Source organism: Physeter macrocephalus, chromosome 14 (assembly GCF_002837175.3).
Source record: "Physeter macrocephalus isolate SW-GA chromosome 14, ASM283717v5, whole genome shotgun sequence".
NCBI classification, from domain to species: Eukaryota; Metazoa; Chordata; class Mammalia; order Artiodactyla; family Physeteridae; genus Physeter; species Physeter macrocephalus.
Genome location: NC_041227.1, coordinates 101355266 through 101382111, shown reverse-complemented (window position 1 = coordinate 101382111; position 26846 = coordinate 101355266). Strand labels below are relative to the sequence as shown.

The following is a 26846-nucleotide window of genomic DNA, read 5'->3' as shown; positions in this document are numbered from 1 at the left end:
GCCATGGCCGCTGAGCCTGCGCGTCCGGAGCCTGTGCTCCACAACGGGAGAGGCCACAACATTGAGAGGCCCGCGTACCACCAAAAAAAAAAAAAAAAAAAAAGTCATGGAGCTAAGTGGCCTCACCATGGTAGACCAAATGGTGTTTCTTATAAATCTCTTGCTTCTTACCACCAGCAGCTCTTGTGCCTCTGATGGCTTTAAGATGCAATAACTAAGTTTGTCTGCCTCAGATTGAAATGGCAATTAGATACAGTGAAATACAGTCCTTAGGAATATGCTTCCCTCAGCGCATCAGAAAAATCTCTGTAAGATACAAGCATGCCTCTATCAGAATGTCCCTCCAGCAGAAATTTGACTCCTCAAATAATATCCTTGTTGCCTACCCAACCATACTCTTCTAATGAGTATTATTTGTTCTTTTAAGGGTCTGATGCACCAAATGCCAAATACACAAAGCAGGCACAGTTGATCATTATAAAATCAATCAAATCAAACCAGTTTCCATTTTCTTCAAGCAAACAAATTATTTTGCTTTCCAGAAGAATTGGGTGCTGGAAGCCTGAATTAATTAATTCCTTAGAAATCATTTAGATGACTGCAATTGTACAACAAAAATAACATCTCTCTTGAGTCAAGAACAACAACAAATAACAGGTCTGCAACTTTGTCCCTATTTAGTGGAATGCTTGATGTAGCACCAATACCTTATGTACCAAAAAGCCTGCTCTAAAGAATAAGAACTCATTTTACTTATCTGTCACAATTTTCCCTCTCCTACTGTCATCTGCCTCAGGAATGTACATCAATGCTGCTCTTACCACTTCTAATAACATTTTCTCTATAAAATGTTTACTTTAGTAGAGTTTGACAAAGATGTCTGCTCTTCATACAAGTCAGGCATAAGTTTGTCTTTAAATCTCAGTTGCTTTGAGTTCTTTCTTGGTAAACACCGATTTCCATAGTAAAACTACAAATGAGGACAAACAAATTTAGGATGAACCAGATCTTTCTAGGCTCTTTGTGTGGATGACTCAAAAGCAGTTAGAGTTGTTATTAAGTTATCCAACAAGTACAGCCTGCAAGGCCTGGAACAAGTACTTCAGTCACCAATGTGGGAAACAAGTTTCAAAAGGACATTGACAGTATTTTTTTTTCTCTTCAGGTCCTACGCTTTTATCAAAAGAAGGACACATGTTATAAAGGACAAACAAAGGGAAGAAATTCTTAGTTACCTAACCAGGAATGTTAGGAAAAAAAGGAATGCACAGAGGAAAAAAAAAAAAAGTAAGTAATCCATGCAGTGCTTTGTCTAGACATACTGTCTATGATTCCGACACTGATGTCAATCAGTTGGATGGGAAAAATGGAGCAGTTCATTCAAATCCCATTTGTTCTAGGTAGCCTGTGTGTATGGATAAACCCTATAAAGTCCATTTCCAGACTGGTCTTCTCCTTAGTCAAGAAAGGAACCTCCTACAATTATCTAAACTCAAAATCTGAGGTAGGATAGTATCTTTTGAAACTCCAAAGATCAGATGAAACATGTCATGGGAAGTAACATCTACATATAAAGCAGTATAGATCTGCTGAGTCTAAAATACACATATATAGAGAGAGACAGCAAGAAGCTGATTCATAGGTATCTAAAGGCATGGAATTTACACTGTGCCTAAATTATAAACGTTAATAAGTGAAAAACATGTAGTTTACGTAATATATTTCCAGGTGAAGGAGTGAAGCACAAACATACTAGATGATCAAGAAATCAAAAAAAAAAAAAATTTGCTAGCAAGAGTGGCACAGTGCCCTGCTGATCTCTTTTAGTTTCGGCAGAATAACACTGCAAGATACACATCTACCTAAAACAGAACATAAAGACCCAAGGCTTAAATAATATTTTCACTTTGAAAATTGTCACGGCCATCAAAAGATGTGATAGTGTCACATTAAACTTTTAAATACTATGTCTCTGAAAAGTAATTAGATGAAAAATAATTATACCACCACTGGTTTAGACAGACAGAGCAAAAGCTGCCACTAAAATAAAGGTAACCAGAATAAGGGTTACCTTTCACAGTTGAAAGGGATTATAAACACATGAAAGTCTTTTCCCAGAAAGGTGATGTTGTTAAAAGAGAGATTCAAGAATAGTTCAGATAACTTAATTGATGGCGGATGCACGTCAGGCTGTCAAAGGAAGATCTTCAGTGTAACATTTTGAGACAACACTTACTGGAATGCTTAAATGATTGAGCTGCTCCAGGGTGACATTTTTCTCATATTTTTTACACTTTTACTGGTAATGAAGAAAAAAAAATATGCCATAGGAACAATTAAAAAGACAATACATTTAGTTGTATAAATTGCTTGACGGTAAGACAAAGCAATGAACCCTGATAAGAGGAGATGCCACACTGGTCATATCCCTCTAAGCAAAGGCAATCAAAACTCCAGATTAGCATCTTCATAATATGCAGCTGCCTCCAATGCATGGGTCATAATCAGAGACGCACTTCCTGGTTCAGGAGCAATTATAAAAATATGTTATACTCTTTTTAGTAGAAGAATCTAAAACGGAATCTCCCCATAAACTTCCTTTCATAAAGAACCCAAATCAGAGTTTGAGATTAGCAGATGCAAACTATTATATACAGAATGGATAAACAACAAAGTCCTACTGTATACCACAGGGAACTATGTTCAATATCCTGTGATAAACCACAATGGAAAAGAATATGAAAAAGAATGCCAAAAATAAATAAATAAATAAATAAATAAATAAATAAATAAAATTAAAAAAAAAAAAAAAAAGAGGCCAAGAAAATAATACAGTTTGGTCACCAAGAAGTCCTTCTCTACTCCAAAGATTAGTACTGCTAGGCAGAGGCTCAGAGTTGGAGAACAATACCCTAGAACCTCCTACATGTTTTCCTGAGGGAAATCTAAGTAAATCAAAGGCAAAGACTAATCCCCTGCTTAAACATCAACTTAAAAACTCTTCTTGCAACAGAGTAAAACAAAACTATGGTTGCAATAGTTCACTGAAGTTCCTTTCTGTGGCATGAGAGAACTTTACAAAGAGCTAAAATTGAGATAGTGATACGTGATAAATACAAGTCTTAACCCAGAATTGTGCACTGAATATGGCATATTTAATAACACACATGGGAACTGCTTTACTGACATGTGTTTCACTTGATCAATAGCTAGTTACCTGATGCTAAAACATTAATAATATGGCATTTAATAACGTAAAAAAAAAAAAAAAAAAAACCAATACCCCCAAACCAACAAAGCTTACTACTGAAATCTTGAATAAAATACTTCAGGTTAAAATACATCATTTCCAGGATTCACAATTGTAAATGATAATTTCATATGAGCAGGATCTGTTAGCACTGACAGACTGAAACTATCAAAAAGATTTATTGTTTAAGTCACCTATCTCAATATCTCATTCAGTGCAAGGCTAGGGACCTTAGACATTTCTGTGCTTGTTTCCAGGGGACTACCCTGGTTGCCAAGTTAAAGCAGAGGAACAAACATGAGTTCTCCAAAGTAAGAGTTTACATTAAGAATGAAAGCACAGCCCTGGAAGTGGATACCTCAATCAGACACACGGTACAATCCACTGACAAATAGTTCAGAAAGCCAAGAAAACGTACGAAACCCATGAGCTTTCGAACTTCGAAATACATCCAGAGACAGAATCAGAAACAGAAGCTTTGGTCTTTTAAAAGAGACCTTCACAAATCAGGTTTGTGCTTGTTTCCTTTTTCTTTCACATTTTAAGCCTCAATCAAGTCAGCTGTCTCTAGGGATTTTGAAATTGCTATAGATTAAAATCCTCTCTGACTCAACTGTTTGACTAATGACGAGTGTTTAATAATTCTACTTGTAAGAGACCTTTTTTGATGAAACCCTGCCGTATGCTAGCTTCAGATGCACCACAGCTGCACCGTTTATAAAGCATCACTGTCCTTATTTTCTTTATGACTGCATTTAGAGGTGAGAAAATGTATTATTACAAACAGTTCTATTATTTGGCAGACCTGGCAGAAAACAGTTTTACAATACTAATGTAGCAACTATCACCTATAGAGACAAAGACCTACTTCCAGGTACTGATGACACATATTCATGGCTTGCTTCCAAGGACAGGAAGTTAATCATTGTGATAGACAAAGTTAATGAATTTCTAAACTTTATGCTTTCAATAATAAAACCATTTAAGCTATAGCATTTGGACTCTCTACTTCCACAGATCAGGCACTTTGATACTCAACAGGTTGAGTAAATTGAATCCATATATTGTATTTACGTTCTCTGTCAAGGTTGCTTCTCCACATTTGAGAGATCAAAGGCAAAACAGTCATCAACCCTGTAGCCTTCAATACTGTGTTCATGACATTTAATCAAGTGCCAACTCCACCGCATCATTCACCAACCTTAACAATATTTTTAAATGCATGGCGTCGTTTAGCAGCAAATGTAGGCACAGTACTGTTTTAATACACACACACACACACACACACACACACCCCTCACACACACACGTGCACACACAACTGCATGTGCACACGCAGCCATCCCTCCCCACCACCCCCCGAAAAAAGAAGAGGAAGATGGCAAAAAATATATACTCTCTACATTGTGCAAGAAAAGAAATTAAAAATGCACAGAAATACCCAGTAAACACTTTGGAGGTAGTTTTCTACCTGAGGCAGCATCAATCACGGTGGAAATTCCCCTTCGATCAGACACTGGACGGGATGACCCTGGCATGCTGACTGGGTCAGAGCGGACTGGCTGGATCCTGCAAAGCAATTTAATTTAATTCACATATGTTACTGGCATCAAAACTGTCGCTGGCTACAACAGATCTTAAATCAGGAATGCTGGAATAGCCCAATCCATTAAAGAACCATTCATTCTAAAACAAGGCAAACAGGGGAGCTGCAGTCCCTCATTCTCGCAGAAGGCTAAAGCACAGCATTCTCTACACTCTAGACCTCTTCTTCTCTTTGTATGTTTTCAATAGATTTTAAGCAAGGGACTGAAAAACTGAAATTAATTTAAAGGGTTAAATTAAGCAGCATGGGAGAGGACACAAAACACATTATACTGAATACTGTGGCATTTGCAAAGGAGATGAAGAGTTTTGAGAATCTTCAAATTCATGAATAGAACCATGCCTTCCTTAAAAGACAGCATTAATAGATACAAATTTTGAGTCACTCCCTTAAAATCCTTAATGAAAGTTAGTTTATATATGACAACAAGCATAGGATAACAAAGCTATGTTGGGATGTGGCTGCCAGGGGGTTAGCTAGGATTACTACTATCTAACTGAGTTACCTCCGTAAAATTATCAATTAGCATTGAAGAATCAATTAGAGTCTCAGCAAAATTGCAATTTACTACATACAATTTCAAGTTGCTTGGGAATGGCAAATCTATAAATGCCAAAAGTCTATTTCCAGTTGTATTAGATTAATACTATTCACACAAAAAGTTCTGTATGGCTAAAAGATCTGAGAGGCCCAGGCAACTTAAAGGAATAAAGGCTTGTTATAACAATATAAGCATGCATTTTTGGCGATTCGTTCATTCAGTAAGTATTTGCTGAATATTAATCACGTGTCAGTATTATTCTAGGAACAAGCAGAAACAAAACACGAAATACAAAGTCAGTGTGCAGATATACAGTATAGCATATGGACATTCAGGACTGATGCAAAAGAAAACTAGAGTATGAAAATGAATGAAATAGGTAATGAAACTCAGAATGAAGAAATGGGGGGAGGAATGTATGGTACACAGCAGATCGAGATGATCTTATGGAGCTATAACAGAAATTGGACCTGTATACAATATTAGGATGTGTATATATGCAAAGGGGCAAGAAGTGCCCTTTAAACACAGAACTAGAACAAGTGAACCCTTGGAATTGTGACCAAGCATGATAAATGGAGGGCATCTTGAGGAGCATGATTTGGCTTAAGCATAGGGTTTATAGTGGATACTGGTGGAAGATAAGAATTGATAAGCACCATGGGACAGATTATAGAAGCCTGACATACCAATTATGGACTACAGAAAAAGAGTCCTTTTTTTAAAAAAATAATTTTGCTTTTTACATTTAGATCCGTGATCCACTGAGTTAACCTTTGTGAAGAGGTATTTTTGTTTGTTTTTTTTTATAAATTTATTTATTTATTTTTGGCTGCACTGGGTCTTCGTTGCTGTGTGGGGGCTTTCTCTAGTTGCAGAGAGCGGGGGCTCCTCTTCGTTGCGGTGCGCGGGCTTCTCATTGTGGTGGCTTCTCTTGTTGCGGAGCACGGGCTCTAGGCGCACGGGTTTCAGTAGTTGTGGCTCACGGGCTCTAGAGCGCAGGCTCAGTAGTTGTGGCGCATGGGCTTGGTTGCTCTGCGGCATGTGGGAATTGACAGGCGGATTCTTAACCACTGCGCCACCAGGGAAGTCCCAAAAGAGTCCTTATTGAAAGCACAGCTCGAATGTATATGCATTTGTTGTATGAAAGAAAGAAATGGGGTGGGGCGGGGGGATGAAAAATGATGCATTTGACCTAGTACTAGAAGTTGGAAATGTTGATGATCACTGCTGTAGTGGACGATAATGGTGCCCTAACCAGTATGCCTTCTGTCCCAGGTCATTTTCCCAAGCCAGTCATGGTAGTCCCATCATCTCATGGTGAGATTAATTAGCTCAGGGATGGGCAGGCCAAAGCAAATGCGGGCCAGTGAGAAAAGAGGAAGAGTTTATTTGAAGTTTCTAGAAGAGATGTTTTCTGGGTCTTATAAGAAACAAGAAGCTAGCCTGTTAGACATGCCCAGTGCATGCAAATCAAAGCTCCTTCCCGGTCTAAATAATTTATGTGGCCTAATAATTTTCCTATTATTAATTCACTTTATAGCATTGGAGTTTCTGAATCATCCAGCATTGTGGGTGGGGTGGGGACTGGGCTATAGATGAAAGAAGACTGACCAAGAATTGATGTGTTGAAGCTGGCAACGGATACACAGGGGTTAATTCTATTATTCTCTTTAACTTTATATATTTTTACATATGCTTGAAATTTTTCCATAATAATAATTTTTAAAAGACAAAAAAAAAACTGGTGGGGGTGATGGAAATGTCCTAGAATTAGACTGGGGGATGTAGCACAACATAGTGAATGTAATAAAGCCACTGAATTGTACAGTGAATTTTTTTTTTTTGGTATTTATTTATTTATTTATTTATTTATGGCTGTGTTGGGTCTTCGTTTCTGTGCGAGGGCTTTCTCTAGTTGTGGCAAGCGGGGGCCACTCTTCATCGCGGTGCGGGGGCCACTCTTCATCGCGGTGCGCGGGCCTCTCACTATTGTGGCCTCTCTTGTTGCGGAGCACAGGCTCCAGACGCGCAGGCTCAGTAGTAGTGGCTCACGGGCCCAGTTGCTCCGCGGCATGTGGGATCTTCCCAGCCAGGGCTCGAACCCACGTCCCCTGCATTGGCAGGCGGATTCTCAACCACTGCGCCATCAGGGAAGCCCTGTACAGTGAATTTTATGTTATGTGAATTATATATCATCAATTAAAGTAATATGATTAAGGTGTGAAGATCTAATGTATCACACGGTGACTATGGTTGATAAAACTATATTATGTAACTGAAGTTTGCTAAAAGAGTAGAAGTTAAATGTTCTCACACACAGAAAATTCACAACATACATATATAAAATACATCAGTTGATGGATGTATTAATTAATTAGATGAAAAAATAAAATGATAAAATGAAATTGATTTCTTAGGAGCTAATCTTGAATGGAAAACTAGGTTTTATATTTCACTTTCTTTTACATTATCTATTTCTCAGGTCTATTAATAAATATTTCATTGACCTTTTTTACAAGTTAAATCCCTATTCCAAATAAGGAGCTGGTATGAGGTTAGCCATGCCTAACAGCCATGCCTGTTATAGATAAGATAGCCACCAATACACCTGACTGTTGCCATTTTGGTTAGGATACAGGGAGGCAGACTACCACAGCATCAAGTAATTCTTAGCAATATGAGGTATAGGACAAGGTACCAGGTGTAAAGGGTCAGTTGAGCCTAAAAATCTAAACAAGTCTTCACAATTTAAAGGAGAAGGTAGGGGGCCGCTTCCCTGGTGGCACAGTGGTTAAGAATCCTCCTGCCAGTGCAGGGGACACGGGTTCGAGCCCTGGTCCGGGAAGATCCCACATGCCGCGGAGCAACTAAGCCCATGCGCCACAACTACTGAGCCTGCACTCTAGAGCCTGTGAGCCACAACTCCTGAGCCCACGTGCCACAACTACTGAAGCCCGTGTGCCTAGAGCCCGCACTCGGCAACAAGAGAAGCCACCACAATGAAGAGTAGGCCCCATTCACCGCAACTAGAGAAAGCCCATGTGCAGCAAGGAAGACCCAACGCAGCCAAAAATAAATTAATAAAAATAAATTAATTTTTAAAAATAAATAAATAAAGAAGAAGGTAAAGTTAACCACCATACTGCCATTGTGCGTAAGCCTAAAGAAATGTAGAACCAGAGGTGAGGAGCTGGGATAAAGTGATAGTAGACAGGAGTGAGGAGGATATAAAGAGTGGGATTTCTAACTGGATGCTGGGCAGGAAATGGTACTAAACAGGACACATAATTGAAATGATGTGAGGTAAATCTGAATTTTCCATCAAGACTGTGTTCTAATGGGGTTAAGGTCATAACCAAGGGCCTATATGCTCAAATGTTTAAATATAAACTACAAGTGAAATTTTTAAAAAAATTATAAACCTGAGACTAACATAAAGGTTTCTAATATTTATATGTTCCCAACAAATAGTACAGAAACAATTTAAATACCAGGAGCTCTTTAGTATAAGAAAAAGAAAAGTCCCTGAGGAAAATTCTGGAAGGATTTCAGGAATAAAGCTCAGTCTGAAGAGCAAGTTAGAGAGCTTTTAGATGAAGAACTCTATCTGAAGTAAGGGGTAACTAAGAAAGCTAGGGGAGGTCAAAAACAAAGGAACAGGGGACGACTTCCCTGGCAGTCCCGTGGTTAGGACTTCACCTTCCAGTGCAGGAGGTGTGTGTTCGACTCCTGGTCGGGGAGCTAAGATCCCATATGCCTCGTGGCCAAAAAACCAAAACATTAAACAGAAGCAATATTGTAATAAATTCAATAAAGACTTTAAAAGTGGTCCACATAAAAAAAAAACACTTTAAAAACAAACAAACAAAAAACCCAAAGGAACAGAGCTGTGTATACAGGAGCTGGGGATGTCCTCCAAAGAAAAGGGACAGGGTCTTATCAGAGTAGTGGGTGACAATCATCAAAAAGAAAAAAAGGTGGGGGGAGAATCTTGTGACTACTTTAGTAAAGAGCATAAACATAGTTTTATGGGTCTATTTTATTAACATTTAAGTAACAAAATAACCTATAAAAACATCTGAATTTGCACTGAATCACTAAGCTGAGGACTGACTCTACTTGACTTTCTGAAATTGGATCATATTTTATAATTAGTACCTATGAAAAATGGTCTAGCACCCACTGTATTGTCACTATTGCCTCACATCTTAGGGAGAAGTGCCACTTCTAGAAAGCTGAAGAAAATATACTGAACCAAAAAAAGCAAAAATGTATGGAAGAAATAAAATACAAAGAAAACTAAAATAAAAAACTAAAATACTTAGAAAGGTATTACAGGAGACATGTTTCATTATATGAGTTATTCTTAAAGAAGAAATATCTAGGCCTAATCCACCTCTGCAACTGCTTTTGCACTGTTATAAAGATTTGTTATTAATGTTGACAAAGAAGTAGAATAAAAGCATATTTCCAACATAGGACTGGGACACATTTCTCCACAATTTTTAAAAAAGAGATGCAAGAAAAAGGTCAGAGGGCTATTTTAGATTCAAATAAAAATACACTGTAGAACTTTTTTTTAAAAGAACACAAGGAAAGGGAGATTATATTGCATTAGACTGAGCCCTCCCCTGTCTGTTGTATCCTAATGTGTCAAGTCTTGGTGTAACAAATTAAACTGCTAAGCAAACAGAAGAGCACAAACGTCAAAAAGTTCTCAATTACATTAAAAAAATGCTAATAATAAGAAGCATACTCTGTAAACTACTGTGATTCTTACAAGTGAGGATCGAGAATATATATGATGAAAATATAGCGAGGCAGATAAAGAGATAGACAGATATTAGAAATATGAGAGAGGCATCATAAAATAAGATGGCTTTAAAAAGTGCACTGAATAATAGATTTAGGGAAGGACAATCCGGAACACAAATACTTATTGGATGTGATGAGATCTCACATAAGATCCCCAGTGATAATAATGAACCACAAGTTACACTGCATGTATTCTGCAATGTGATACAGCGTCAAAAGGGGAAATGCAAATATTATCTAAGATGTTAACTACAAATGAACATATTAATGTGTTCAAATCACTCTCTAGTTCTTATTTCTTACCTGAGACTGTTGAGATCAAGATCATCTGTATCAAAATCCGAAAGGGGCTGTGGAGTATCACTTGGACCATGAGACTGCAACACAGATGAACTGGATGATATGACTGTGGTTTGGCCTGAGGGATGGATGGTTTTGAACTGGAACTGTGGACCCATCCACAGACGTCTGTGGGGTCCGGTGTGCGTTACAATTTCTACCTGGAACAGATTAGGAATCATGATTGAAATGTATTAGGCTCTCCCTTTGAGAGCCTTTCATGATCCACCCCCCCACCCCAATCTCAGCTCTGAACACTCATATTCTCCAAGAAGCCCATCTTAACCAAGTGGAAGAGGGGCAGGGCATCTACAGTCAAAAGGCGATGACAGGGACTTCCCTGGTGGTCCAGTGGTTAAGAATCCATCTTGCAATGCAGGGGACACTGGTTCAATCCCTGGTCGGGGAACTAAGACCCCACATGCCACAGGGCAACTAAGCCCGCATGCCGCAACTGGAGAGCCTGTGTGCCGCAACTACAGAGCCCATGCGCTCTGGAGCCTGCACACCATAAGAAAGATCCCATGTGCTGCAACTAAGACCAGGCGCAGCCAAAAAATAATAATAAATAAATAAATTTATTTTTTTAAAAAAAGGTGATGACAATAGCAACCTATAGAGACATTCACTACATCCCTCTACAGGTTCTCACCAAAATATATCAATACCAGAAGCTCATTTTGTGTATGTGTAAATATATGTGTGTATACGTAAACACAAATACACACACACACACACATGCACCCCACATATATAACACAAAAATCACATGAGAATAAAAGGATCAGTTGCCTGCCTCATATACCGAGCACTGGCTCCCTAGGGACTACGTTTTTCACTCATTCTAGACAGTACTTACCACTTTGTGGGCATGCAGTGAATACTACACCTATCAATCCACAGATTAAAAGTAATTCCTTCATTGAGGACCAAGCTCATGACAAATGTGAAGTTGTTCTTGAACTATCCAAGGAAAAGAAAAGGTCTGAAATAATTTAATACCCAAAGCCAGTTTCTTTCCACAATTAAACACTATAATATTTACTTTACTGCCCTCAAAATCCTCCAAAATTCACTTTTAATGGAAGAGAGGACTATATATGTTCCCTCAAACTAGATTTGTCTTCAAAATACCATTTCTTAATTAGATTGTTTTCTCAACTACCATGAATATTCACATAGGTATTTTAAATGCTGCAAAACAGTAATACCAAAATGCTTTACGAATTTCATGCTCTATGGAGGGGGTACGGAATGTTGCCAATATTAGACAATGCAGAGAGTAAGACACAGGGTAAAACCTAAAAATAAACATGTGATTTTACAAATGAGCAACTTGAATAAGAGACTAAATAGGCAAACCTTTGGTAAAACACTATTTCTCAATGTCCTGTAATTGCTACATCCACGTCTGTATACATACTTTATGGAATTGACTTGCCTTAGTTTTGCCCTGAGTTCTTTTATATTTAATCACATTTCTCTGATTGCAGTGATTAATTCTTAACAAAATGTAACTGAAAAGGTTCACGGAGTGCAGCTCTGTGTTGTAAGTCCTAAAGGGCAAAAGCATCACGGTCTTGGAACAATATTCACATTCCCACTAATCACAGGGAGAAAACTACTCAGATTTAGGACAGTGATTTCTCATTCAAGGAGTTGTATTCAGCAATGTAAATGAGGCCACAGATAAAGCATTCTGTGTTTTAAGCTCAAAACCATCAGTGTCACAGAGCCGAGAGGTAAACAGATGCCTGTGCAATTTCACTGAGGCAAGGGCCAGATGTTCCGGCTCACTCTCCTGTTGTAGGCGGTACAAACACATTGTAGATACTTTCACACTGACAGCACACATTACCCCTTTTTCTAATTGAAAAGTTTTAGTGAAGGACAGTGGTTTCTTTGCCGGCATTCTTTTTTTTTTTTTTACTTTATCGCGGTATCCTCAAGAAAGGATGTATCTCCATATGCATCAAGCTCCTTCAAGGAGCTTCCTGGGAGTATTTTTGGTGTGATGAAAGGTATGTCACCTAGAAACAATTTGATTCTCCAGTTCCCAGATTCCCTTTGGTTTTTCGGGCTCCCTTCCCTGAGAAAGCAATGAAACTGCACCCGGCCTCCACTGAGGCACCTGTCTGATGAAAAGCCGCTGGATTGGTAATCTGAGACCAGTCATTAACTTCCCCAAATGATGTCAGACTTGAGACAGACATAACAGCATTTGTAATGAAGTCACTTGTAATCTCATCATTTTGAAATCTGCCTGAGTATCTTTTATTTCAAAGCCCTTGAGATGAAGACAGCTTCACCTAGCAGGGAGAGGAAGGGTCAGTCGAAGCTGTTACAGGACTGGTTTCGAGACCGCTAGAAGCGGCATTACAGGAGCTTAGGAAAGGAAAGCCAGGCGGGTACTTGTGTAGATTAGAATGCCTAACTTTCCTAATCAAAGTATGGGCCCAATCTTCAGAACTTGTTGCCTCCACAAAAGAAAAGCCCAACGACTGTTGAATGGCTTCACTGTTTTAACAAGGCCAATTCTTATTTTAATCCAAACAGTCCATCTGAAATCCAAGGTCCTGGGGGATATGAATGGATTGTTTGAAAGATAGCATATTTTATGCTCTCTGTGTGAAAGCTAATGTACACACACATATATATATATGTATATGCGTGTGTATAAAATATATGTATATGTATCCCTGCAGCAGTATTTATGACAAATTCTTAATATGGAAAGACAACTGATTATTTCTTGGGGAACCTAAAAAAATCCCAATTCTGCCCATTTTCCTCTAAGGAAAAGAATTTTTAAAATTCAAGAAAAAAAGAGCTAATGGATCTCTGTTTTCTGTCACTTTAATAGACCCAGTGTTTCCGAGTCTTACCTGAGACAGCCACTCTTCATCTTCCTGTCCACTTTGGTCAGAAGCTAAACTGTCATAGGACCCATGCCGAGTAATGGGCCCAGGACTTCCAGGGGGAACCACTGCAGGAGAAAGAAAACGTATTTGAACAACATTAATCCATGCAGTGAAAAAACTGAATGTGGGCATAACCATCCTGAATACTGTGGTAATTTATAAGCTAAAATAAGACATTCAATGCACAATTCATGTAATTAACGAACAAGAAAGACTGAATTTCTGAGGAGTAAGAAAATCTCCAAATAAGAGTACACTTTAAAAAACATCTGCAGGAATTTCGTCATTACATATATCACTGTTAAAGAAATACACAACTAATTGCATCTTAACAGCACAAGTACATTAAGGAATAGTGACAATTCCATTGCCCATGCACCAGTGTAATTCCTAGCCTTTAGGACACTTCAGTCCTCTCCATCTAACAGTGAAATTAATTTAATGCAGTTCCTATAATTCAGGAAGGGGTTTTTAAAACAAATATCAAATAAGATTCTTTAAGAGTCTATTTAATAGTTCATACAAAGGGAAGGCATTGAAATATTTTTAATTTTAAAACACTTTTAGTTCCTAAAACATTTCATTTATCCAAAGAAATGTTTCATTTTTTCTGGCTACTTCAGTAGTTTCCCTGATTCTTAGGTGGTAGGATATAGGCTTTAAAACACAAAGAGGCTGCTTTCTCATACAAAGAAGAAGCTTTGCTTAGTCAAAGCAATAAAATGATTCAGCAAACATTTATTGAGTTCCTAATGAACCAAATACCATCCCAACAGAAACTTATTTAAAGTCCCATACTATTTTTTTTTAAATTTTATTTTATTTATTTATTTTTGGCTGCGTTGGGGTCTTTGTTGCTGAGTGCAGGCTCTCTCTAGCTGTGGCGTTCAGGGACCACTCCTCGCCACGGTGTGCGGGCTTCTCATCGCGGTGGCCTCTCTTGCTGCAGAGCACGGGCTCTAGGGCACGCGGGCTTCAGTAGCTGCGGCGCTAGGGCTCAGTTGTTGTGGCTCCTGGGCTCCAGAGCGCAGGCTCAGTACCTGTGGCACACTGGCCCAGCAGCTCTGCGGCATGTGGGATCTTCCCAGACCAGGGCTCGAACCCATGTCCCCTGCACTGGCAGGCGGACTCCCAACCACTGTGCCACCCAGGGAAGTCCCTAAAGTCCCATACTATTTATTTGCTTATTTTTATTATAAAATAGACTTCATTTTTAAGAACAATTTTAGGTTCAAAACAAAATGGATGAGAAGATAGAGATTTCCCATATATTCTCTCCCTCTGTATACATTTTAATACTAAGAGAAATAAAGCAATAAAGTACTGAGGGGAAATAGAGAGAAGAAAAGGAAGAGAACAGAAGAGGACGGAAAGTTGTTGAGTATTAAAGGAACCTAGAAGAAACAGAAAAGAATGAGAAAAAGAAAATAATCTCAGAATTTCTACCACCCAGAGATAGGTATATATACTTCAGTATGTGCATTTTCCTTAGGCTACATTCCTAAAAATGAAATCAAAGGACATGAACACGTCTAAATTTCTTAATGCATATTCCCAGAAAGAGTTACACTTCCATGAGCAGTGACTGAGAATGCTAATCTCACAGCACTCTTGTCAGAACAAGGTATTTTGAAGAACTGAATCTCAGTGAAACAGATATTAGTAAAGTAGACAGAGCAGAACATAGGACAAGATTTTAAAGAAGACGTACTCACAAAAACCTTATCTTAACTATCTGGGAGAGGAGAAATGATACCAGTCAATTACTCATCAGAGGGAGATAAATAGTATTAAAATACAAGATTTGCAGTGGTTAAAACTATTAGCTATTAGTTCTTCAGATTCATAGTTCTACAGCTGAGAGGCATGTTGGCATCTGGCACAAAACACAAGTGATCACCAAAGCATAACACCTAATTTCTTAGGATTTTGAATATCATGAAGAAAAGACTACCATAATAATCAATTAATATTTAAGCATCCTTTTAACTAATTTTGGTGTATATTGCAAAGATGATAAGTAAATTTATGTTTGCAAAGGCTGAGTTGTTCCCCAACCATTTGCATTCTTTTTAATAAATAAATTTGATATTAAATTCTTAATACAGAACAGAGCAAGAGTATGCCTCAAAACGCCACTCCCTAAATACTAGTCAAGAAGGCAACTATGGACAAATATCTAGAGGTCAGGACACACTTTGGAACGCAGTTGAGGTGAGAGAAGATTTTAAAGAGGTGAGGGAATAGGCCATGCAGATATCTGAGGGGAAAGTGTTACAGAGAGAATATCAATTACAAACATTTTGAAGCGGGAACATAAAGGAAATGTTTCAGTAATGTCAGGAGACCAGTGTGGTTGGGTGTGATGAGGCAAGTTGGGAGTGGAAGATGAATCAGGAATGCAAAGGGGGCAAGGATCAGCAGATGGTTTAGGGCTTTCTTTTTTTTTAAAAAAAAGCTAGGGTAGACAGAAAGATATTGGAAAAACTTAAGAAGAAGTGAGAGATTATACCCTTGTGTTACTAACTAGTACCTAATGTGAATTTCTTCCAAGAGTTTATAATGTACTCTACATATGCTGAGCTTAGGCTACTACCTGTTGCAGAATAAGCATTCCATAAATATTACGTGAATAAATGCAGTTTTGCATTCTGGAATAAGTAATGATACCAGAATGGTAGGACACTTATTCACCCATCATCAAAATGGGATAAACTTGGGAATTCCCTGGTGGTCCAGTGGTTAGGACTCCACGCTTTCACTGCCGAGGGCCCGGGTTCAATCCCTGGTGGGGTAGCTAAGACCCTGCAAGCTGCAAGGCACAGCCAAAAAAAAAGAAAAAGGCAAGGGGTGGGGTGGGAGGGGAGGTAAACTTAAAAATAATCCAATGGGGCTTCCCTGGTGGTGCAGTGGTTAAGAATCCGCCTGCCAATGCAGGGGACACGGGTTCAAGCCCTGGTCCAGGAAGATCCCACATGCCGCGGAGCAACTAAGCCCGTGTGCCACGACTACTGAGCCTGTGCTCTAGAGCCTGTGAGCCACAACTACTGAAGCCCGTGCGCCTAGAGCCCATGCTCTGCAACAACAGAAGCCACCGCGATGAGAAGCCCACGCACCACAACAAAGAGTAGACCCCGCTCACCACAACTAGAGAAAGCCCGCGTGCAGCAATGAAGACCCAGCACAGCCAAAAATAAATAAATAAATTAATTAATTAAAAAAAAATCCAACGGCAGAGAATGGTGAGGAGTAGGATTATAGGTGAAAAAAGGTTAGTTATGAGTTGATTATTGTTGAAGGTGAAGGACAGGTACATGGAGTCATTCTACTATTGTTTTTTGATTGTGTGTATGTTTCAAATTTCCCACAGTGAAAAGTTTCTTAAGAAAAAGAAAAAGAAGAAATCTCTTCCTCCTCCTCCTCCTCTTCTTCCCAGCCATTCCCTGTTTCCCAAAGGAAGTGGTAAAAATACCAAATGTATATCTATGAAAAATTAAGTCTGAATCCTGAATTTCTAAACTGAGATTGTAAGAAGAGTTTCCGTACCTTATGTTCACTAAAAAACAGTATTCTAATTAAGAAAGCTTTGAAGCATTCAGAAGATTCACACTATAAAAATACAAGTGTGATGGAATAATATTTTTCAACATAAAATAAATGTCCTTCCCTCTCTCTCGTATTTCTTTACATTTAAAAAATTTCTCCCATCCAGGTAGGAAGAACATTCCATGTTTACTATCTCAGGGAAGCAATGATATACCTGGTCACAGAGAAAAAAAGAATTCAAAAACTTGACCCTGGGGTCTTCCCTGGTGGCGCAGTGGTTGAGAGTCCGCTTGCCGACGCAGGGGACATGGGTTCGTGCCCCGGTCTGGGAAGATCCCACGTGCCGCGGAGCGGCTGGGCCCATGAGCCATGGCCGCTGAGCCTGCGCGTCTGGAGCCTATGCTCCGCAATGGGAGAGGCCACAACAGTGAGAGGCCCGCGTACCACAAAAAAAAAAAAACCAAAAACTTGACCCTGGGATAAGAAAAAGAGATTGAAAGTATGATAGTTAAGAGCAAAGTTTCCGTGCTCTCCAAGCAGCTAATTATTAGGAAAGATATTTTGAGATTGGAGTGAGAGTACCATAAGCAAAAAGGGGGGGGGAAAGAGGGTTCCCAAGGAAGGGTATGAAATGACAGAATTCAGAAGGCGTTTTGGGGATGAACAGCTGGGAAAAATCCTATCTTCATTCTTGGGTAGAGTTCAAGGAAGTAGCAGGAGATTCCACATGTGCAACAGGAGAGAAGCTGTGCACATAGTGGGTCTGCACAGCTGAGCCTGTGACAACCTCTCTAAGTCCCCTATGGATGGGATGATGACTATTTACTATGTGTCCAAGAGTAATATGGACAAGGTCCAGGGAACTGTCAGACTTTGAAAGGGCTTTGAAACAAGGACGGATGTTGCAGAGATCTATATGAACCAACAGCCAACGATCGGGCAGGGAACTGGGACATCTCAGTGGTGAAAATAAAGATAAAATGATCCCTGGTCAGGGAACTAAGATCCCACATGTCACGTGGCCAAATAAATAAATAAATACCAGCTATTATTTTAAAAAAGGTTATAGTTGATGAGATTAATTTTTCTGTACTTGTTAGGATGGAGGCACAAAAGAGGACTTGAGAGTTTATTTGTAAAAAATAAGTTACATATATTGCCAGCCTGAGTTTAATGGACCAATATACCTACCTTCTATCTAAAGAAAAATGGTTAGTATCTTTTACTTTTACCAACTGTTCTTAGATAGTTAATAATCTTGGGTTAGGAAAAGGATATGGAATTTTGAAATAAAAATCTCTGCTATGTTCTATCCCTACCTTTAGTACAATAATTTAAAACAAGCCTATCCATCTAACTAAAAAGGATACACTGTCAATTTTCTTTAGAGAATACAACTTCAAAAGTACTGCCTGTACACACAGGCATTTGATAAGTATAGATCAACAACCAAAGGGCAGGATGAGCAGATCGTTATGAGGTAACTGTGAGCTAGACTTTGTTTATATTGTGTTCTCAGGAAAGCAGATCATGCTTCTAGTGAGTAAATAAAAGCTAAAAAAAAATCACTAAGTGTATTTTGCTGTCTTACAGTGATATATGAGTGTGTGTGTAGGTATGTGTGTATTCCTATGAACATATTTATATATTTTATATGTGTTTATGTGCAAAGCAAACAAAAACAAATCTGCTTCAGCACTGACCTTTGCAAATTAGTCCTGTTAATCAAAACCCAAAAAAAACTTCCAAGTCAGTAGAACAACCTAAGTAAAATTATGAACAGAAAGATTAAATGGTCCTCTGATAATACCCCTACGGCTGAATCCCATGTAACAAAATTCTCAATTTGAAAATGGAAAATGTCAATTCATAATATAACATCTCAAATCCATAAGTAGTCAGGAAGAGGATCAATGAGTATAGAATTTTTACCAATTACCCACAAAAAGTATAGTAATTAAATAGAGTTATAAACATTGTATTAACAGATATCTAAAGCGACACGCTGAAATCTCCTTTTTAACACTAGTTAATTGAATATTTGAAGGCTAGGATATGTAGGTTTGAATCAAGGTTCCCAGAATGAGTTATTACTAGTCCTGGAGAAATGTAAAACTCTCGACATTTCAGGGTGTTTTACCCGAAGTAATAACAGTGTACCCTCAATTCCAAGGAATCAAATTTTTTCGAAAATCCCCCAAAAGTAACAGCTAGATCTCAATAGCCTAAGTTCATCCACAACAAATCTAGTCTTCCAGTTGAAAGACAGAGATACATTTTTACCATTAATATAATGAATACACTTTATATTAGAGCAGGTAATTAACTTTTCTCAGTGTATTGGGCATGGTTTAGATACTCCAGAAAAAATCAGATCTCCTAACTACGGAGTTTACAACAGGGCACACAGGATCTAGATATTCCATTAAGATGAAAGAATAAAAGGAATAATTATTTGTTCCCAGCACCATTTGTCCTTAAAACAATGAAAGAAAAAAGAGTTGACAATGCATATGAAAGTTAAAAGACTAACCACATACATGTTATAAGCATCCTTTTTATATAAACTGACACAAAGCATAATGCTGAACAATGAACAGTGCTTATTTATGAACCCAATGAAGGGAAAATCTATTTGGTTCTGTTATGTTCTTGTTCTAGCCTTCCCTGCATCTCTTGAACTCCCAGTAATAAATTCTCTTCGCTTCAGAGGACACAGCTGCTAATCAAGCACAGGCTCTCCTGGAGCGAACTCCATGCTCCCAACTTTAGGAGATGCTAAAAAGCTGCTCTACTCCGTGAAATGAATCTTGGTAGTAGTGGAATCAGGGAAATCTACTTCTCGAATAAGGGGGTAAATGTTGATCCAAACGGTATCTCATTTTTTATGTGAGATGTAGCTCTCTGCTTTAGCTTCTATTGCAAAACCTAAAATATGTTCATATGCTGAATAAACAGCTCTAGAAAGAAACTTAGAGAGTCTTTTAATATGAAGAAACAAATATGGATCCAAAGGTTTTTACTTGGAGAAGTGAGAGCTGGGTCATACTGACAGCAGAGTGGGCGGTAGAATAAAATATTCTTCAGATTCAGGACCAGACACAGCTTTTGTTTTCTCTACTCCATACCATATCCCCACCAATCCTCTGTGAACAATAAAACCCTTACCATGCTGAAGTCTTTAGTGGAGACCTGAGAGGTGAATAATGTTGTGCCAGCATTATTCAGTCCTTTAGGTTATTTAGGGGAACAAACATTCCTTTTTCTAGCAACAGAGAAATTTGTGAGTTAAATGACATCATGCTGCCTTGAATGAAACAGCTCAGGCTCAAAGTTCACCCAAAGGCCAACAGTGATAAACTCTCATCCAAGGACAAACTTCAATATATTTTTGGTACTTATTAAAAACAGCATGTCTATAGCAGCCATACAGTAAGAGAGGGTTCTTTACCAAACTCTGTTTCTGATCAGAAAGCACTCAGGATCTTAGGAAGAAATTCTGCTTGGGAATGTAGTTTCTTAGTACAGAAAATAAAATTTGCCTTTTAAGAAGAAAGGCTCAAAGAGAAATAATCCGAAAGCAAAATAGTCTAAGGCATTTCCTAACGAACAAGCAATTCACAAAAGAGGAAATACAACGGCCAACAAACACACATAAATAGTAGTAATCAGAGATTTGCAAAATTTAAGAAGTTATGCTTTCATACTATCAAACTGACAAAAATTAAACCCTGGTCTTTTTAAAAATAATTTTTTAAAAAGAGAGAAGGCTCTCAGGTCAAAAATACCACACCTAACTACCTTAAGATAAAGGTACCTACTTATATTTATTGAGGGAGTGACTCTTACTTCTACTGCAGTCTATAAGTTTTCTCTGTAATTTATAAATGTTTCCATTTAAATGTAAAGGAATTCATTGAATTTCACACACAGAGTAATCAAGCAATAGCACGATATATTACTGGCTATTCTGTTTATTAGGAGCCATCTCCTGTACCAGTGCAACAACAACTGAAGTGTTACAACACATAAAAGGGAACAGGCTTTACCTACGTTATATATTAAACGGATCAATGATCTTTCTTGCACCCTGACCCTAAGGTACCATAGATGTTCTCTAATTAATTATTAAAGTTTTCTAACAGTCAGTCATTGTACATCTCTGGTTTCACTTTCCTTTTATTCCACATTCCCAGAAGAACAGTCACAGGCAATATATAATTAGAAAAATGACATACCCTCATTGTTTATGAGATAATAGATTTCACTGGATAACTGACAACCCTAGGTGCATCTCCTCCCCACCGTGCTCTGTCTCCCTTGCCCTACCCCCAAAGCATCATATAATATTCCCACAGAAGACATAAACTAAGGAGCTTTCATTTGTTATTCTTGCTACCATAATGGTCATTTGCCATTTCCCATCTGGACAAGTTGTACCTGGGGATAGACTGGAAGGGTTCACAATTTAGTTTCGCTCCTCAGTGTAACTCTAAATATCATAAATGAACAGAAAGAATAAAACACAATGGCTTCAGGCTGTCAGCAAGATCAGCTACTCCCCTGAAAATTTCGAACTGTCCCAACTTAATAGGCTGTGACAGTCCCTTCAAAACATTTGCAATTAAAGTCACCTGGAAAGATGTACACAATTTAATATGTATTATGGCAACTCAATTCATAGTACAACTATATTATATATACATTAAGCCAGTAGCAGGATAACTAGAAAAGTGAGTCCACCCTGACTATTTTAAAGGATCATACTATGATTGTATAATACCTTGCTTGCAGCTTAGAGATAACAACTTTGTCTTACCAAGGGTTAGATAATCTATCCAGAAAAATAAGTCTAAATAACAACAAAACCACTCTTATCAAAGCCCACCTTTACATAACTGTTACCTCACGGGAGGAAATGAGCATGGCTGGGGACGGGGTGACTCACTTTCCACTAAATATTTCTTGGTATCTTTCAAATTGTGTATACTATGTACCTATTTAAAAATTTATAATTATAAAGTTGTGGAATAAGCACACTACAGTTAATATGGTTAGAGAAGTCAATCCAAGAAGTTAAGAAAGAAAAACAAAGAAATAAAATGTGTATCAATAAATGATGGAAACCAATGCATGAAACAAAAGTTGAGCTTATAGCATATCGAGTCATACATTTCCCCCGTTTTCTTAGGTTTTGTGGCGTTTTCTCTAAAAAGGGAAATAGAAGTGCTTATATACACTCTTCTCACACTCTCTACATGTATCTGTTTATCATTATCTCTGTATTTATACACATATATCAAATATAGGACCAGCTTTTAGCAACTGCTCAAGTACACATGGTAGTGTATGTTTCTGTTGAGGGAAATGACTATTTGCTGGAAGCTAGAAGCTCTTTGGTGCTAATTCTCTGTAGAATTACGAGCTGTAATCTTTCGATAGTGGCAACTGTATTCTCACAGCCAACCCTATATGTTAGAGGCAGTTCTTTCAGGAATAATCAATTCTCTAAATTCAAGGAACACTCTAAAATATAATATCCTCTATGAGATTGAGATGAGTAGAGGTTAGGCAGAAAGTATTGCAAATTGATGTCTTGAAGGTAAAAAAATCACTGTTTTGGATCATTAAACCACATTCAGTCATCAACGTACCAGTCTGTACAAGTAGGCAATAGGCCAGTTATTGAAAACGTATTGTTCCCAATCTAACCTACAATGGCACAGTTGAAGAGCAAAGAGTCTAATGTACTCAGTCCAGCCTCCACAACAAGGTCTTACAAAACGAATATAAAGGGGAGGGAGTCGTTTGGAAATATAAAAACGGCAAAGATCATTTTTTGCAAAGAGTTAATGCAGCTTCTTCCATGCTTCCCTTATTTATTATCTAGTTACGTACCAGATAAGGCCAGATCATTATACAGCAGGAAGAATTAAGTACAGATTTTCTCTTGCCTAAGCAAAAGAGGCAAAGTTCTCTTGGCATGGAGAGTTAAAAGCTTTTAGTTGTGGAAGACATCAACATTGTCAACCTATACTTAAGAACATAATTTAAAATCTTTCCAAACAATCATTAAGGATCCTTGATATGTTCCATAAAATAGAGAAATTAAATGTTTAAGATTTTTACCTCTAAATAAATCAGAAAAATCATAGAGCCAAGAGGACTGGGGAAAGAATGAGATGGAGAATACTGCCTTACAACCACCATATGCTTTTCTCTCTTTCCAAATGCAGGAGAACATTTTCCAAGGCTTGCTCTTCCCTCTACCGCTGCACAACGTACAACTACCAGAAAGAGGTATCTCCTTATTATTAAGTCCTTGTCATTAGATACATACTAAAGTATTCATAGGTAAAAAGATACCAGAGTGGGTGGCTTTCTCACAATACTTTTAACCACCATACGTTAAAAAAAAAAAAGATTTTAAGAGAACGTAAGAAACAAGAGTGGCAGAATGTTGTTAATTCTTCAAGCTGAGTAATAGCCAGACTCATTATACTATTCATTGTACTTCTGTGAATGTTTGAACATTTCCATAATAAAAAAATTTTTTTAAGTATGTTGCATGAATGAAAAAACAGCAAACATTTCTTTTTTTTTTCTTTATAAATTTATTTATTTTATTTTATTTTTGGCTGAGTTGGGTCTTCGTTGCTGCACGCGGCCTTTTCTCTAGTTGCAGTGAGCAGGGTCTACTCTTCATTGTGGTGCGTGGTTTCTCTTGGTGCAGAGCACAGGCTCTAGGCACAAGGGCTTCACTAGCTGTGGCACACGGGCTCAGTAGCTGTGGCTCGCGGGCTCTAGAGCACAGGCTCAGTAGTTGTGGCGCACGGGCTTAGTTGCTCCGCGGCATGTGGGATCTTCCCAGACCAAGGGCTCGAACCCATGTCCCCTGCATTGGCAGGCGGATTCTTAACCACTGCACCACCAGGGAAGCCCCAGCAAACACTTCTTGACCCGCAGTTGGACACAGAGCCATCTTGATTCTTTTCTTGGCAAGACTAGGAGATCTATGAAGTATTCAGGACTATGTTGTTTTCCCACAGCACCATATGTGTGAGAACCATCCATATTAATACCTTTAGCCTTAGTATAATATAACATTTAATTTCTATGCTCTGTAACAAATTGCAATAGTCCGTCCTTCCGTCTCCCCTTCTTTCCCTCTTTCTTTTTTTTTAAAGATTTTTTTTTTTTTGGTTGCGTTGGGTCTTCGTTGCTGTGCGTGGGCTTTCCCTAGTTGCGGCGAGTGGGGGCTACTCTTAGCGGTGCGCGGGCTTCTCATTGCAGTGGCTTCTCTTGTTGTGGAGCACAGGCTCTAGGCATGCAGGCTTCAGTAGTTGTGGCTCGCAGGCTCTAGAGTGCAGGCTTAGTAGTTGTGGCACACAGGCTTATTTGCTCCGCTGCATGTGGGATCTTCCCGGACCAGGGCTCGAACCCGTGTCCCCTGCATTGGCAAGCAGATTCTTAAACACCGTGCCACCAGGGAAGTCCCCTCTCCTTTCATTCTTTTTCTTTCTTCCTTTTCCCCTCCCTCCCTCTCTTTCTTCCGCTCTCATTGCCTTTTTTAAAAAAAAATCACCTAAATAGTATTATATGAACACATATTCACTATAAACTTCAAAAAATATGGAGTAAAAAACAAAAGGCTCACTGGAATAGTGAACAATGATTCTAATGATAAACTCAGAAAATCAAATGCCCTTCTGGCATTTCAGAAGTCTGGAGGTTGAGAAACTTACCTTTTATGTAAAAGTTTTAGAGTTTTAAGGCAATTATCCAGAGTAAAGCCTTTCAGAATGCAGTGGACACCAAGAAAAATCCCAATTCCTATAAATTACTAAGGTATTGAAGATGCTCAAAACAAATATGTCTAAGAGAAATTTTCATTTGCATCAGTAAATTAGAATTGCTAAGAAAAATTTCTTTCTATAGGTTTGAAAATGCTCATGTTAGAGCCATACTTGTCCAGATGACCACTTAAAAACAGAAGAGATAGGATTTACCACAAACGTTTTCACTATTGTTTGTTAACAACAAAGCTGTGCCGACTGAGAGTATCTCAGTCTTAAAGCTCTTGGAATGGATAGAGGCAAGAAAGACCTCAAAGAACAACAAGAATACTATTTCTGTTAACACAACCTACAAACAAAAGCTAATCTTTGGTAAGTGTTTATTCTATCCAAGATAATGTGTAAAGCTTTCTGGATGAATTACCTCATTTAATCTAACACAATCTTGTAAGGTAGGTATTATTTCCATTTTAATGGCAGGTAAACTAAAGCCCAGAGAGGTTAAGTTATCTGCCCAATGTCACCCAGCCAGCCAACAGCAGAAATGGAATTTAGAACTGCAAACTCCAAAGACCATGTTCTTAACCTGAAGTATAAACTGTTTCAATTCATGATGTCTTTACCTGGTAAGTTCATCATTTTAAATTAAAATTTTCATGTGCAACATTTGAGAGTTGTTTATCCCCAAATATAAACTATATCACTGATTTAGTCTCCATGATTCCTTTATTTCATGTCTTAATATAATCATTTTTCTCATCTTAATAAACATCTATGTATACTGATCAGAGATACCATATAAAGCTATCAAATAATGGGAAAAAATGACTTTGAACAGAAGTCTCAACACAAGGAAGTTACAGACATTCAAGGAAGCCTTACGTGTAGTAACAGAAAAGAAAGTACTTTGGACCACACTTTACATTCTCTATAATACCCCTGAGGAATTAGAAGATTTCATTTTAGAAAATATTGGTTTGGTTTTATACTTAAAGTATACGTGACATAACCATGGGAGGACCACTGGTACCTAGGAAACAGCCTTGGAAGGCAGCAGAGTGCCCAAGAGAAGAAAAAAACAGTAAACCCAAAATATTCTTATAAATCTCAGCTCTGACCCAGACTTGACATCATGTAAGGGAGGTTCTGATGCTCTTCATGTGGTCATAAAATACAAAGAAAGCATAGTAGAAAAGGCAAGAAACTAATGGTATAAAGGCACTCCAGTGTTTCTCGTCTCTCCACCAACTTCCACAAAATCACATGGCAGAAAGCCTCCCGTCATATGACAGCAATAAGGAGAACAGATTCAAAGTGGAGAGAGACAATCCACGGCATTCACCCACCTCCCTTATGCCTTGGTCATTCGGTTGGTTACCTTCAGAAAGAAAGACCATGAGAAAAAGAAGAAATTGAGTGATGATAAAAGCTTATACACCATCAAAGCAAAAAGTAAAGCTTTTGACTTAAATAAGATGAGACTCCAAGGGTAAGATGGACAGACAGGGGTGCAGCTGAGAACTGAGCAGAAAGGCTGAGTTTTCCTGGTATTTTCTACTTTTCTGGAATAAGAACTAAAAACTATTATGCAGTCAGGAGGGCCTGAAACATATAACAGAGCAGAAATTATTATTTTTTTATGATTATGTAAAGGGCAGTGGCCAAGAGCAGCCCATCTGTTAACAACAAAGAGGTGTAGGTAAACATATAAGCAATGCTACCATAAAGTGGAGATTCTTGTTTTAACAAAATCTATATTTATATGATTATATTTCCCATGGTTGAGAGCGGCTATAATTAATGGATTTCCCTCGTTCTCCTAATGCAGCCATTTGTCAATTCAAATACAGAATGTCCAATCAATTTTGATGTATTTAGTAAGCAATTTGTCAAATGGTGCTATAATCCAGTTAATATATTAATTCTTGCCATGGAGAGAGTTCTGACAGCTACATGGTTTTCCATAACTGGTTTGGAGAGAAAAATCTGTGCTGGAACTCAACGGTCATTCTTTGGAGGTGACATCTCT

The 26846-nt window shown here is 38.2% G+C and overlaps 1 protein-coding gene across 15 annotated transcripts in view; it reads right to left on the bottom strand.

The window, feature by feature from the left end:
- BCAS3 (BCAS3 microtubule associated cell migration factor) overlaps positions 1-26846 on the bottom strand; it is a 576467-nt gene that overhangs the window by 275693 nt on the left and 273928 nt on the right. For 9 of the 15 annotated variants that reach the window (XM_028498857.2, XM_028498862.2, XM_028498859.1 and 6 more), the window contains 3 exons: positions 13440-13540; positions 10519-10715; positions 4722-4819 (listed from right to left, as the gene is read on the bottom strand). In XM_028498857.2, coding sequence (XP_028354658.1) covers positions 4722-4819; positions 10519-10715; positions 13440-13540 — 396 coding nt within the window. Of the gene's footprint in view, positions 1-4691; positions 4820-7253; positions 7558-10518; positions 10716-13439; positions 13541-26846 lie in introns of those variants that run through there. The other 6 variants (XM_055090058.1, XM_055090057.1, XM_055090059.1 and 3 more) reach the window with 2 other exon arrangements.